At 42.5% G+C, this 15,238-nt stretch overlaps 1 protein-coding gene and 1 long non-coding RNA gene across 2 annotated transcripts in view; both read right to left on the bottom strand.

The window, feature by feature from the left end:
- Positions 1-4,777: 4,777 nt before the first annotated feature.
- On the bottom strand, positions 4,778-6,899 carry LOC130206826 (uncharacterized). Its single transcript, XR_008834187.1, has 3 exons — positions 6,858-6,899; positions 4,956-5,089; positions 4,778-4,838 (listed from the first exon to the last, which is right to left on the bottom strand). It is a non-coding gene; the product is annotated as an uncharacterized LOC130206826 (long non-coding RNA).
- A 981-nt stretch (positions 6,900-7,880) lies between these two features.
- Positions 7,881-15,238, bottom strand: part of LOC130206805 (protein bicaudal C homolog 1-B-like) — a 64,957-nt gene continuing 57,599 nt past the window's right edge. The window contains exons 18-21 of the mRNA XM_056434969.1: positions 15,037-15,199; positions 14,503-14,666; positions 13,131-13,230; positions 7,881-10,837 (exon numbers count right to left, since the gene is read on the bottom strand). Of these exons, the coding sequence (XP_056290944.1) occupies positions 10,710-10,837; positions 13,131-13,230; positions 14,503-14,666; positions 15,037-15,199 (555 nt within the window). The 3' untranslated portion in view covers positions 7,881-10,709. The remainder of the gene's footprint in view (positions 10,838-13,130; positions 13,231-14,502; positions 14,667-15,036; positions 15,200-15,238) is intronic.

Here is a 15,238-nt window from a genome sequence, read left to right as displayed (position 1 = left end):
CATTTGTCTGAGGGAAGTATATGAGGCGTGTCATTGATTTGCAGTGTGAGCTCTGGCTTTAGTTTATCGCCGCAGTTGGATTGATAACGGCCGTGTGTGTCTCTCCAGGTCTCCAAAGGAAATCCCAGTGTGTCATCAGAGCTTTTCAAGAAATAAAAGGCCTTCACCTTCCGTCCTTGTCGTGACAGTCAAATCTAACGTGAGCCGACAAGCGACAACAAGCCATGTTTAGTCCAGAGAGACTAATTCAAAGCTGGGATGCTATGAATAAATACATTTAACTGATAGGAGGACGCACAATATACAGAAAGCCAAGAGGAATAGTTTCACATTTGGGAAATGTGCTTATTCGCTTTGTTTGTTTGCATGTTTGTAAGATAAATATGCAGCTAACGCAAACAGCTCGCCCGGCTCAGTCTGAAGGTAACACAATCAAACCGTCCAGCTACTCTGAAGCTCAATAGTGTGGGTGAAGTCAAGAGGTGAAGCGTTACATGATAGGTTTTTTCCTCTCTATATCATGTAAAAAATTCACGGTCAAGGAGGTGAGCAATGAATCACAGACAACGTAGTATCTTTGAAAGCTTTGGCCAAAGGGGAAGCTCAGACGCACGTGCTACGAGCACGACGACCTCCAAGACATTCCGCCGAGCACCCCTTTGGTCCAGCCTTTTATTGAAAGCTTAATCACACACACACAACAACAAAGGAGAAGTGGAACTGAGGACTAGTTGACATATTCCTTCCGTCTGGTTCATTATCACTTCCTTATCAGACTCCCCAAACCCATAACACAACCTTCGGGTGGGAACGCGGAGTTCGGGAAGCTCCTCTGATTGTTGAGTTTAAGATACGGTAAGCAATAACATAACATACATTTATATCTCTGTCAGTTCCCTCCTGTTTATGCTATTGCTTATTATTTAAACATGGTCAATAAGGGCACTCATTTTATTTGTCTAATTTCTAAGCAGCATGTGATTTACGTATTTGGGTTAAGCAGTCCAAGCAGAATCATGATTATTCTTTTTTTCTTACACATAATTTGTTAGTAACACCACACCAATCTCTTTGGGAATTAAACTTTTTAGTCAGCAGCTTCACATCAATAATTGTCCGTTCCTTGTGAGGAGTTTTACACAATTATGTCATCCAAGCTTAAACCAAAAGTTTACGTTATATTTTCTTAAACGGGAGCATTGACAGGTCTTCCCATGTCATCATACATATGAATGTACGCGGTCGTTTCAATGGGCTCCTCTCGTTTGAGTTCCTCGGGACCTCTCGCTCCATCACCCGAGCCGACACCTAAGAGCAGGGATCGTTGGTTTCTTCACTGACGTTGAGATGGCTGTCTTTTAAGCGGACAGCCCCCTTTGAAGTCAGTCTTCCCCTCTGCTCGTGGTCGTCTCGGGATCAGGGCACTGGTCCGGGATTTCTGTAGGGAACAGTTTGCAATGGGAAAGATGTATCCAAGTGGTCCTCTCGGCTATCTTTACAGCGGTTGCAGTCGTCAGAAGGACTTGGAATGGTCCCTCCCAGCGAGCGTCGCTCCACGTCTTTTTCTTGATGGCGGATGAAGACCCAGTCGCCGACCTGTACAGACATAATGGGGAGACAGGTGAATCTGGCAAGACATTTGCTTCCTGACTCCTCTCCCATCATGATCTTATTCATGTACTCCACTATTGTTTCTTTCTCACCCACTTGCTCTAAATCTGGGTGAGTTAGTGGTAGGGGGTAGGGTCGTCTATGAATGATTTCAAATGGGGTAGGGCCCGTTTGGGTCGGAACGATATGCATGTATGTTTTCACAATGTCTATGCACTCCAGCCAAGGTTTTCCTGTTTCAGTCATGCATTTCTTCAGTTTGCTTTTTATGGTGCCGTTGGTTCGCTCTACCAATCCGGCACTCTGTGGGTGGTATGCACAATGATTTTTTAGTTCAATGTCCATAATGACGCTTAGTTTTGTTACTACCTCGTTTACAAAGTGTGAGCCATTGTCACTGTATATCGTCTTGGAATGCCATGAGTGGGCAGAATATATTTGCATATGGCTTTCACCACTGCTTCAGCATCTGCTTTCGTTGTTGGTGCAATTTCTACCCATTTGGAAAATGCATCCACCATTACTAAACAGTATTTGTAATGACCGCATGGCGTGAGTTCGATGAAATCCATGTGCATTACCTGGAATGGGTATTCAGGGAGCGGGAACCTGCCTCGCTTCGGGCGAAGGTTTCCTTGAGGGTTGTGCTTGATGCATGTTACACATGCTTTACAAAAAAGTTTTAAGTAGTTTTGTATATTTATTGTATAGAAGTATTGTTCTATCATAGATACCATCCCTCCTGTTGAGACATGGCATCGCCCATGACTCAAAATAGCCACGGCCTTAAATAGACTTCTTGGTAGCCCATAATTTTTCTTTTACTTGGGCTTGTGCCCTCTCTTTTGCTGCTCGGACCCACTGTTCTGCTTGTTTTAGTTCGTGGTGTTTTGATTCGCTGAGTCTGGGTTTTTTGTTTTCTATGGCGATGGTTTTTAGATTTTTACAGATTGTTTCTATCTCAAAAACGTTTAGTTCGCCGGAAAAGCCGTATTTTGTTTTCCATTTTATTTTTCATTTTTTTAAATTTTTTTTTTCTTCAGATATTTCACACTATCTGAGTCCTGTTTGAACATAAACAATGTGTCGCCTGAAAATTCGCCTTCAGGCTTTCCGTGAGAATTACCCATTGTTTATGGTGTGATCGTATAGTATTAGTACATTTCCTTGTTTCTTTACCCAAACCTGTCAATCTGTGGTTGTCTAATTGAACAGGTCGGGCGACGCTGATTCAATAGAGTCACAGCATTCATTCACAAACAAATATAAACAAACAAAGCTAAACAAACACATATAACCTCCCACGAATATGTATTAGTTCACAACACTTATTTTTACGACGCGTAGTCAACCTTTATTTCTCGCAAAAAGGGCAAAAGCTTATTTTTACGACGCGTAGTCAACCTTTATTTCTCGCAAAAAGGGCAAAACCTTATTTTTACGGGCGTAATCAACCTTTATTTTTCGCAAAAGGGCAAAACCATACATACTTTGTCTGGGTCAGTCTCCTCGGTCTTCCGATCCGCGGATCCCGTCAATCCACGACTGGATCCCCTCTCTGCAGAAATTATTATCCACTGCTGAGCGGTCTCTTAATCCGATGATCAGTCGGGGCCTTGCACAGGTGTCAGTGGCTCCGCAGGAAAAGAAAAATCCAGCCGATGGGTATGTTGGGATCCGGGTCACGGCACCAAGTTATGATAGGTTTTTTCCTCTCTATATCATGTAAAATATTCACGGTCAAGGAGGTGAGAAATGAATCACAGACAACGTAGTATCTTTGAAAGCTTTGGCCAAAGGGGAAGCTCAGACGCGTGCTCGAGCACGACGACCTCCAAGACATTCCGCCGAGCACCCCTTTGGTCCAGCCTTTTATTGAAAGCTTAATCACACACACACAACAACAAAGGAGAAGTGGAACTGAGGACTAGTTGACATATTCCTTCCGTCTGGTTCATTATCACTTTCTTATCAGACTCCCCAAACCCATAACACAACCTTCGGGTGGGAACGCGGAGTTCGGGAAGCTCCTCTGATTGTTGTGTTTAAGATACGGTAAGCAATAACATAACATACATTTATATCTCTGTCATTACATTCTGACATCAATAAGACAATTAGTCGACAGAGGCAGAAGTACGAGCGGATTGGTCGAGGACATTTAGTCAACTGCTTTGGACAGATGCAAAACAGACACATGCATGCGATGCGTTTGCATGCATGTGCACATGGCATGACACGGCTGTGATGGCGCTGGAGCAGCATTCCAACATTTCATTTCATGACTGGTCGCTGGGCTGAACTCTTGCATTTTTGTTCCTGAAATGCTAGGAAATGTCAGGGATTATTGAAGAGGGAAGGCAGGATTAATCCAAAATCCCACTCTGTAAGCATGCGTTACAGAGTGGGATTGTGTGAGGCAGCTCATGTGAGGCCTGAATCCACTTAAAAAATAAATGTTCTCTGCCAGGATTATTAAGAGTGCCCTGAAGACCGACGCTAAAAGAGGAGTGGAACTCGAGCCATGCAGAGAGAGCTGCTATTTAAATAGTTTTCCATGTGCTCTCATCATCCGGCCCGATGCTCCACACCTTGGAGCCAGTCGGCATAGCAACGCGAGGACCCTCCTTTGTCTTGGTTGAGGTCAAATGACCTGATGTGAAAGACACCGGAGTGGGGTGAAACAGTGGAATATTTTAACTGATGACATCAAAGAAAGTAAAAATCTGGTGATATTTAAGAAGAAATGTAAAGACATGACTCTGGAGAAGATTATTATTATAAAATAAATGATTATTATTATCGACGAAACAGCATAATAAGTAATAAGTAACGGTTAACGGGGACACGTTCTTGAAATTCTGGTTTGTTTGTTTTGTTTTATGTATATAAGTATGTGTATGTATATGTATGTCTGTGAATATATGTGTATCTATATATATATATATGGTTCTTTGAAATAAGTTTTTTGAGAAATCATAGGTTAGGGCACTTATAAGCTAGATAGCTTCAGCCTTGACCCTTTCGGTCAGCCACTTTCTTCTTTTGTGGAATTCTGATTGTTGTATATTTTGCTGATCGAAATAAACTAAACTTAAACTCAAACTCAAATCACACACCCAGTTTGTTGAGGGTCAAGTTAAACTAAGGAAAAACAAAAAATATTGTCAACTTACATGTGTGCTGCAATTTACATCCCTGTCTGTCCAAAATGTCATCACTTTATCCTGGTAGACATTTGGGTAAAAGACATAATTAGCACATGAATTCTTGCGTTATTGACAAATCGTGTTTCGTTCAAGATTTGTACATAAATTCTATTTTCTTTGTGTTCTTAATGTTACCTCAGTCCCTTTGTGATGGGATGCTTCATTGGTGAAAAGTAGCCAGTTAACAGGGCCGCCTGGTAAAGCGTAACACCGGGACTACGGGTGAGATAGTCTTTCATTATCAAGGGATGGTACTTACTCATTTCTTCCTATGGAGAAAAATACATTTGATTTTAAGACATTTAGTTTCTCGGTTATTTCGTTACTTTCATTTGAACTAAAACACATGCTAGTTATCTGACTGTCTCTCATCTGTTCCCGTTGATCTTTACGACCACGAACCGGCGCGGAAACCCGGAAGTGGAACTCTGGTTGTATACCAATGAAACATTAAACATTAGCCACAGAAGATGTTTTGTCAATCCGGGAGTATATTAATTTTTTCATAACTGAGTGCCACGTACATCCTGCTGGTGGGGCTTTCCTCTAATAGAGGTGAATGGTTGATGCCATCAGTTTGCTAATTGAGTTGGATGGGAAAACAACATTAACAAGAATACATTAAGATATGATTTTTGTGGTAATGATTGAACTATGAGTGTTTTGAGGATTGACCAGCATTTTCCCTCCTTAGAAAATATACAGTATAATATTTATATATTAATATTTAAACCCCAAAAAATAAATAATGGTCTGGCTTATTGTGTAAAACTAAATGTAGACTACACGAAATGCATTATAACCACACAGTCTCATCTTGAAATAAGGTTACTGAATGGACTAAGAGTTGCAGATATGCAAACAATAATCTGTCAGTTGTGAGATGTGTGTTGTTTTTCATGAACAGGGAGGAAAAAAACCCAGGTCGACAGACAGAATGAGCCAGACTGACACGATGAGCATATTGTCTGTTGGACGAGAGCCAGCAGTGGTGACAGCTCTTCTCATTTACACCTTTCCTGCGAAGGCAAGCTGCTCATGACAACAATATGTGACGCGACTGCTGTTCTCCAAGTGGGAGGCCGCAGGATGCAGAATAAACGCACGCTTGGTTAGTCATAGAAAAGCCCATTGCTCCTTTACTCTGTGTTTCAGCCGTATTTCACTCTGTCCCGTGTCTCACAATAGAGCGTTAAATTCAAATTAGTCATGCCGGCCACTGAAGGATTGCCAGCTGTGCTCTACACATAATCGTGGAAAGTGAGGCGAATAGAGGCTTTGATATTCATGATTTAATAGCTTTTCTCTGGGGGCCATTGTGCTTGAAGCGTCTGTGATTGCTTTATATGGTTTGAATATATGTGTATTTATTCCCGCGGAAGCTAGCTCTATACTTTAAGAAGAAAAAAAATATTACAATACAGCTCTGATCCATTAACCCGATGAGAAATTGGCAGCAGAGATGCATGTTTTGTCAATATCCTTCTTATAGATCACCCCTGAGCACCTCAGGATCACGGACCAGTATGTACGTCCTTCAGTGTTGTGCTATTAACACAAAGGAAACGATGAAGGAGGAGGAGGAGGAGGAGAGTGTGAGTGAGACACACGCTGCCACGGAACACGCTCAGTGGCACCTCCTGGTTCTGCTGAGGGCTCGTTTAGGCTCTCACTCCCTCTCGCTATTGTCACATCATGTTGGTGCCAGATACACAAAGAGGCCCCTGGGTGAAGTTTGGAACAGTAAATATGAACATGAAGCATTTAGAAAATGTAATCACCTTGCTTGAAAAATAAAATGCTGATATTCAAAACATACAAATTAGAGGTGACGAGTGAAATGTAAATGGCATAAGGACATGGCATTCTTTTTTTAAGGATTTTTAAATCCCCAAAATAAACCAGTAGTTTTGAGTGTTATTTCATAATCTGTAAACATGTAAAGCTGTTTTGCAGAGTAACCATTGCTCATGTTTTATTACAGAAGTGTCTTTTTAAGTGGCAACACTGCCCCCTAGAGGTTTTCATCTACATTACCTGTGCAGAGAATTAATCCAACTGGAGTCGATGAGTTTATTCTCCTATTTTGCCCCTCTGCTTGGATTAAATAAGAGACATCGTCATGACTTTATGTAAATGTGGCACAGTCAGGCGACAGTGCGGAGTCTTATGACACATAATGAAAACATAAACATCTCAATATAAATTCCACCTACTTAATGGTCCAGAGTCTATGCACTGGGCAGGTGGCCAGTAAATTAAGAGCCATCGATTTGAGACTGACCTTTTAAATGCATTTGTTCTCGAGCATTACACTATATTTCTCCATTAGTGGCAGCAGATTCATTCTGTTGGATTAAGCAGATCCTGGCTACGCGGATTAGGCGTCATGTCGGCATGCATGGCATCGGAACCACATGGCACGGGACCGGGCTGCTTCTCAACCTGCAGAGGATGTATGCGGTTTAGATTATCGCTGCAGGCCTTTCAAACCGACAAGACAAGGGAATTTAGTGTGTGTATAGATATAGATATGTATGTATGTATGTATGTATATATATATACACACACACACACAACCATAATATATACGTGTATATATATATATATACATGTATATGTGTATATATACATGTGTTTGTATGTGTATATATATATACACACATATACAAACACACATGTATATATACACATATACATGTATATCTATATACACACATATGTACACACATTTATATAAATATATACATACATATATAAATAAATATAAATATACATATAAATATATATATACACACACACACACACATATATATATATAAGAGTATACTGATTTAATACACACAGAAACACATTATATCCGAGTATACTGATTGAATAATACTGTTAAAGCAGGGACTTCAATGGTGCTGTAGTTAACCGTTTTAAATACTTGAGAACATTCGGGCTTAAAGCATCTTACGGATACTGAATAACTTCGCGCTACGAACATCTTCCTGCCCTTTAGAGAATATATCTGTCCATTCTTGTGTTATGCAGAAAACAAAACCAACAAAAAGGGACTTTGTTTGCATAAATTTATTACTGTCATAATATTTGAACAAACATTTTTTTTTGTTTCTGCTTGACAGTTTCTCCAAAATGTCCTGTTTATATCTGTACTACAATACAATTAGAATAACAATAGCATCAACAGATGCCGCAGTGAACAGAGCTTTGGCCACATGGCAATGTTTATACACAAATCCTTCTCTGGAACTTTGTGCAGAATTGTACCTTTCTCACACAAAAACAATGGTTGCATAAGATGAAAAAGTTGTACAAAAGTTATGTATTATCCTTAGTGGTTTACATTTATTATAAATGTACCATTTGATTGCAGTACAAAGACTCCTTCAAATAAATCCCTTTGGGAACAACAATATCACTAATACAACAAATCAAAGACATAATTGTGATTCTCCTCTCATCGGAGGGCAACGGCGAGACACGCTGGCGGTAAACGTTTCCACTCGAGTCCCTTTCGCCGAGCCTTCATCGATCTGCAATAACACGCGGCAATATTTGTTGAACATTCACTGGATAAGACGAGAACCTCGACGGCCCTCTGAGCAGACGCATCCGAACAAGGTAGGGGATGAAAACAAATGTCTGCGAGGCAGAAACACGAGTCACAGCACGTCGGTGCTCCACGGTTTCTATGTCGTACCATGATGCGTGGGGCCCGACCGGCCCCGGGTTTCCTCTGGGGACAAAGAATCCCATTAGCGTTCTCCCCCCCCCCCAAGATAAAAGAGATAATTACCTGGTTGGCGTCGGCAACCGTGTCGCACTATCATTTCGTATCGTGTTATTTACTTGACAACCACATTGAGAATGGCTCAAATCAGAAGCGCGGGAGGCTGGAAAGTGGTTAAAAGGGGACATGATGCACGACGAATCACCGTAAACGTGGACATTTAAGAGGAATAATGGACTTCTCTCTGTGGGAGACCACGTGAGGACCGCTGTTAATTTCTTTCCAAGTAAAACTCGGCGAGGTTAATGTCCACGCACTCGACCGTGATCCTATCTCAAGAGCGTCCTAGATTATACACACACTACTCTCCTTCAAACAGAGAAAAGACTTGTTGGTCTTCGATGTTATACACTAAGGAACACATTTTGCCAAAAGATTATTATTTTTTGTTTTTACAAAGAGGCACTTAAGACTTTGGAAGGCGGATCAGTGTGTCGGCTCAATCCTCATACAGTTTAAGAATACCACGCAAAACAACACTTGAGATATCCAAAGTTAAAGAACCGTTTGAAGAGGATGAGTTTCTCTCGTGAACGAACATCACACAGGAGTCCAGGCCGCTTTGATGGCGAACACGAGCGCGGCGTGTATAATCCTGGAACTTCATTAAACTCTGCTGAACCGGGTTTCCTGGAACAGTTTCAGATTTGTATTTGTTTTCATCTTAAACGTCACAGTCCTTTTGATGACTTTGGTTTCCTTTTTGCATCTCCTGAAGATATTCTCACGAGACACAATTTGCCTGTGAACTAACTGCTTGTTTGTGTGATGCGCCTCCCTACTGGAGAGGAAGGTCGGATCAATATGTTGTTATTCTTAACTTTTTTTCGCTGCAAAAAGGCACGGCTGGGTCCTTCTTTGCTGGGAATGGAACAGCCCGTTATTGGGAAGACCAAAAGGGCACCGCACACAGTTCTAGCGTAGCAACTCGAGCTCTGGATACACGAAGGAGTGCTTTGTGAGATCTTTGGCGCACAGGCGGGGCCACGGAGAAGCCAACACTGACAAATAACAGATGAGACAAAAGACCGTATTACTATAAACTAACAGGGAAGGAGAGCCATAGAAAAATGCCCGTTGACATAATCAGAGAGAGGCATTTAAAGCGTTGCCCCACTGCCTCTTGGCTCTGCTACTGTGTCATGGCACAGCCACATCACGGCTCCACGGATTAAAACGGGCAGGAAAAAAAGTAGAATATACTAATAATCTAATAACAAAAATCATACATGTATAAAAAAAAATACAAATGTAAACCGATTACTGTTAAACATCCCACCCATTCCCCTAAAATGGTAAAAACAAAAAATAAAATCAAAATGCGGAGTGAGTAAAACATATTAGATTTTTTTTTGTCTAGTAAACACACAGACATACAAACAGACTGCGGTTGGACACAAACACTGACCTCGGAGGAATGTCCACCAATCAAAACACTTAAGGCAGCCAAAGGTCAAAGGCCACGCGATACTTTCTTTTGGTTCAAGCGGATCGAGTCACCACTTTGCTGCATTGACACATGTTGCACTTCCTTTGGTGGCGCCCTAAACTCACTAGTAAGTGCTTACATTTGGTTTGGTACAAAAAGGCATCTGTGCTTTTAGTCAATAAAAAAACAACAACAAAAATGCAGTTATTTAAATCTAATGAATTAGGCTCTCACAGGCAAAATCTAGTAATATTAAAGTGCATGTCACTGATACAACAGCATAATACAAATGCAGGTAGTATCAATTTGTAAAATGATTTGTACTAATCATTCTGCCTGTTCCCTTGAACGAAAATGGGACAGAAATACTGGACAGTACCCTTCATCAGAACCATAACAACAAACCTTCATATAGAAATGCTCCAGATAGACTCACTGGCTCTATAAGGAGTGAACACTGAACCTCACTTTTCGGAGAAATCCCTTTTTTCTCGTTGGCACTTCGGGTAAAACTATGGCTTTTTTAATATATATATTTATACTATATGGCAACAACAACAACAACATTTGAACAGTCTTCCTTCAGCTTGAACCAGGGCTGTTGAGGCACAGAATGACACTGGAGGCGGGGCTCCAGGACGGCCCGTGGGTCTGGAGGCGCCTACCACCGGCCACTGACGCTGGCTATGTCTGCTTGAAACTGACGGGCAAGGCGCCCGCTGGCTCCCCCTTCCAGGAAAGAGGACCTGATGGGCGGCTCGAATAGTTTCCTCTGGTTCTTGTTTAGTTCTGTGTCGGAAAAAAAAAAGCACCGCAGAACATCAACAGAAGCGAACAGAAGCCGGAGTAAATCACAGGAGAGGAATGGAGACAATGAAAGAGGAAGTGGACACCTCGGGTAAAAACATTTGACACGGTGGGTTATTTTGCTTCCATAACATGTCGATACAAAACCTAGTGTTTATTTAACTAAATTGTCTATTTGGGTCTGTTGATTTCTCCTAAATTAATCAAAGGTTAACATTAGATAATGCCTAATTTGCATTATTACACATAATATTTCAGATAACCGGTTTTAATCCAAGTAATCAATTTGTTAAGTGTCATGGGACATTTATAAAATGTTATAAGTATTACGTTTGAAATACATATCCTTACATTGTCTCCAAAGGAGCTTTTCCTGGACAAACTTTCCAATTTCATTGATATTCCGAAGGCTTTTACAACCGGGTTTGTTCATATATTATTCATCGCCTCAATAATAAAATGTAATTCCTAAAACAAGGCCATTTGTTCATTTTAACGGGTGTTGACAGAATTGTCAGAGATATCCAAAAAGCTTCTCTCTAATAACCTTTTCCCCTCACACGTCAGCAAAATGAAACCAGAATTGTGAACATTACCAATGTTCAGATGTCTGCTCTCTAAATCTATGCAAATTAGCACAATGTTAATAAAATAATGCCCAGTTTGCATATTTAAACATGCAGTTTCAGAACACATGCAATACAAACAGTGATCGTCTTGATGCAAGTAATGAACTGGGCAAGTTCCACGAGGATATTTACTAGTTCAATATTTTGCCCCGTGCAGCTGGTCTTTTTCAGCCTCCGCTGATCAACAGACCCAGCAGGCTGACCCAGACTTCCCTCTGACCCGCAACACTTTCCAGCTCCCTCTGGGGGATCCCGAGGCGTTCCCAGGCCAGCTGGGAGATGTAATCCCTCCGGCGTGTCCTGGGTCTTCCCCGGGGTCTCCTCCCAGTTGGGCGAGCCTGGAAAACCTCTAAAGGGAGGCGTCCGACTAAGATGCCCGAACAACCTTCGCTGACACATTTCGATGCGAAGGAGCAGCGGCTCGACTCCACGCCGCCTCCTGACGTCCGAGCTCCTGACCCTCTCTCTAAGGCCGAGTCCGGCCACCCTACGGAGGAAACTCATTTCGGCCGCTTGCATCCGCGACCTCGTTCCTTCGGGTCACGAGCGCCAGCATAAACCGGCAGTTGGATTACTCGCAGCTCGCTCCGGCAGCTCTTTTTACTGGCAGACCGGCAGGAAGTCAGAACCTGGACCGCCACCGACTCGCCTTCTATCTCTTTATAATGAGCAGCAAAAACACAGAACGCCAGAGAGAGAGCGACGTGCATGTTCCGGGTTTGCAGCCCTCGAGTCCGTCAGCGGAGACGAACATTGAGTTGTACTTGGCTGAGGCGCCAGGCAATAAAACCAGTTCTGGCCTTGGATCGCTCTGCTTTGGCCTCGCCGGTTTCCCCGCGCTCCTCTGTCGGTCAACCCCGGCTCTGGTCTGAGGTTTCTGACCTATTACTGAATGCCCATGACAGGAAGCTCCCATCGTCAGCGTGATTAACACACGCAACCCAACAACTCCAGCCATTACAACGTCCAAAACATCAGTAATAAAGTGCGACAGCCACAACGTTCCCATTACACCCAGTTCAAAAACACGACGGAGGCTGCGTCGGCATCAGGGAGGCAGCTGGAGCAACTGGAGACAAAAACAACACGCTCATGTGAGAAAAATGTGCCTCGATCCCATTTAGTCCTGGCGGTGCAGATGACGTGTTTTCATGCATCTTTACAAGAAGAAATGTGTCGTCACATTCCTCTCTGGTACTTCTCCACCCGTCTGACGATATTAAAAAAAGCCACCTCTGGCTTCCCCAGCCAGTGGTTGGCGGTGTCGATGACCTCTGCCAGTTGGAGTTCACCCTTTGACCTCTGCACAGCTGGGCTCCACTCGGGCTTGTGCCAGCAACCGACAAAATAGGAAATATTAATGAACCGCACGAGTCGATTTGTGTGAACTGCCTCCAGCGGGAGCGGACAGGACGAGGCTCCAGCTGCTCTCGGCGGTCATCCGCACAGCAAAGAAAGCAAACCGGAGACCGGCGTGGTCGTTGTCAGGCTTATCTTTCCTGGCGCTGCTCTATCGTCCATGTGTTTGTTTTATTGGTCAATTTCGGTTTTCCCAGACAGATGATCGCAGAGAAAGACCGGGGAAGGAGGAAAGGCACGAAAGACAAAATGTTCAGAAAACAAAACGTGCTTTTCTTCACGTGTACCTGAGATGGCGAGCAGCATTTTCCTGCGGGCGCCGAAGGTGGTGATGCCCAGTTCCTTCAGGTCCTGGTCTGTTAGAGTCAGGAATGTCTGGAGGTCAATCTGAAAGCGGCAACAGGCCCGTTTAACACCACTATTACCACAAGTCAGCAACTTCTACAAGTGCTAAAAAAACTAAAGTAAAACTTTAAGAGCTTTTGCATCATCACATTGTCCAATGCACGACTGTACATACCCTGCTCCAACCCGTATGCTTGAGCAACGAAAAAGTCACCACATGTCCTTTCGTTTCTCCCTACTTTTATCTTGCGTGTACAAACATATACAGTATATACTTTATATTAATTCATAAAAAAAGACAATAAAACGACTGCACTGATTGTTCTTCAGAAGCTAAAGGAAGAGTAAATATGTCCATAAAGGGAGTAAATATTCTAGTCTTTTTTTCCCCAGACACCTTTTCATATTCAGCTCATAGTTTTACTTTCAGCAACGCTAAGCGAACACCTTTACCCACAAATGTGAATCTCAGTGCTGCAAAAATAGAAATGCCCGTTGATGCCCGTTTTCAGCTTGATAACCCAACATTAAAATAAGTGTAGAGGAGTAACTTGTTACATGCAACCGAGAGGTCATGAAGTTACAGTTACTAATCAAAATGTTGCCGATTACAAAGGCGTTACATCCGAAAAATCTCATTTTCCGTATAACGGTCTGTATAATGTTGAATATAACATTAATGCTGTTGTCATATTATAATCACAGTTCAAGTTATATTGAAGAACATTGAAGCTAGACGGTAAGTGCTGTTGAAAGGTTTTCACTGCCTGGTTTGATTATGAGATTTTTCAGCTTTATTGCTCACCTTAAATTTTTTTTTTTAAAGTCACAGAACTTTGATGAAGTAATAAAGATATTGATATACCTGATCATATGTTCTCCGGATATCCAGAAATCTTTAACCCATTACATTTAAAAAAAGTGTCCTTAACCCTCCTGTTACATTCGGGTCAATTTGACCCCATTCAATGTTTAACCCTCCTGTTACCTTCACATTTACTGACATATTTTACCCTTGGGGTCAATTTGACCCCAGCAATGAAAACCTCCAGAAAATTATTAGAATTAATATTGTTTTCCAAGTTTAAGTGTGAGGTACTTTATGTTTGTTTGTTGACTACCTAAATAGCCCTTTAAATATATAAAAAAGTTGATATTTCTTATATGTTTGACACAGTGAAAAACAGCCTGGGGTCAAATTGACCCGAAAGAACACCGACATTAAACATTGAATGGGGTCAAATTGACCCTAAAGGTAACAGGAGGGTTAAGTGGTGAAAATCCCAACTAGAAGAAGAGTTCCCGTTGCGCTACCTCCTGTTGCTGGAAGACGTCCGTGTACTTCCCCAAGCCCAGCGTGCTGAACAGCTCGGGCAGGTCCGAGCCTTTCAGAGACGAGTTCAGGCTGCAGCCGTTGCTGCCGGTTATCGAGGAGATGCAGTCCATGTAGTTGCTGCTGCTGAGGTAATGCTCTGCAGCTGCTCGTCGGAGGGGCAAAAACCAAGAAAAAACACAATGATCATTTCAAAAGAACGCAAAAAAGCAGCAACAATGAACTCAGGTTATAGTTATCACAGTCGGTAAGTCACAGAAGGAAAACGAAGGATGTTTAGAATAGAGCGATTGCACCATTTGTAATTAGTCAACAAATGGAGACAAAACAATGCGCTCCAATTTGAGATTGATGAGACGAATACAGGAGGTTGGTTTAAGAGGCCGACGCAGGGAGCGTCAGCTGAAGTGCCATCTCTGAACGCAACACATCGATAGCTGCCTCTCTCCAACAAGTGATGGACTGGCTAATTGTCCACTCATAGTTTCTAGCCAATGGATCAGTGCTTAACTGACCAGATTTGTTCTGCTTCCTCTTCGGGCTGCCGACAACGGAGGGGAACTCGTCGTGACCCGGCAGGCCGTTAACGCCGCCGTTCCGGTCTCGCCAGTTGTCGGATTCACTGCCGTTCCCGAGGCCTTCCCTGCTGCCGGAGCGAGACAACGACAGCGGAGAATCCTGAGACGGAAAGAAAAGAGAGAAAGACAATCCGAACAT

This window comes from Pseudoliparis swirei, chromosome 17 (genome assembly GCF_029220125.1).
Source record: "Pseudoliparis swirei isolate HS2019 ecotype Mariana Trench chromosome 17, NWPU_hadal_v1, whole genome shotgun sequence".
Lineage (NCBI taxonomy): Eukaryota > Metazoa > Chordata > Actinopteri > Perciformes > Liparidae > Pseudoliparis > Pseudoliparis swirei.
This window is presented reverse-complemented; position numbering and strand designations above follow the sequence as displayed.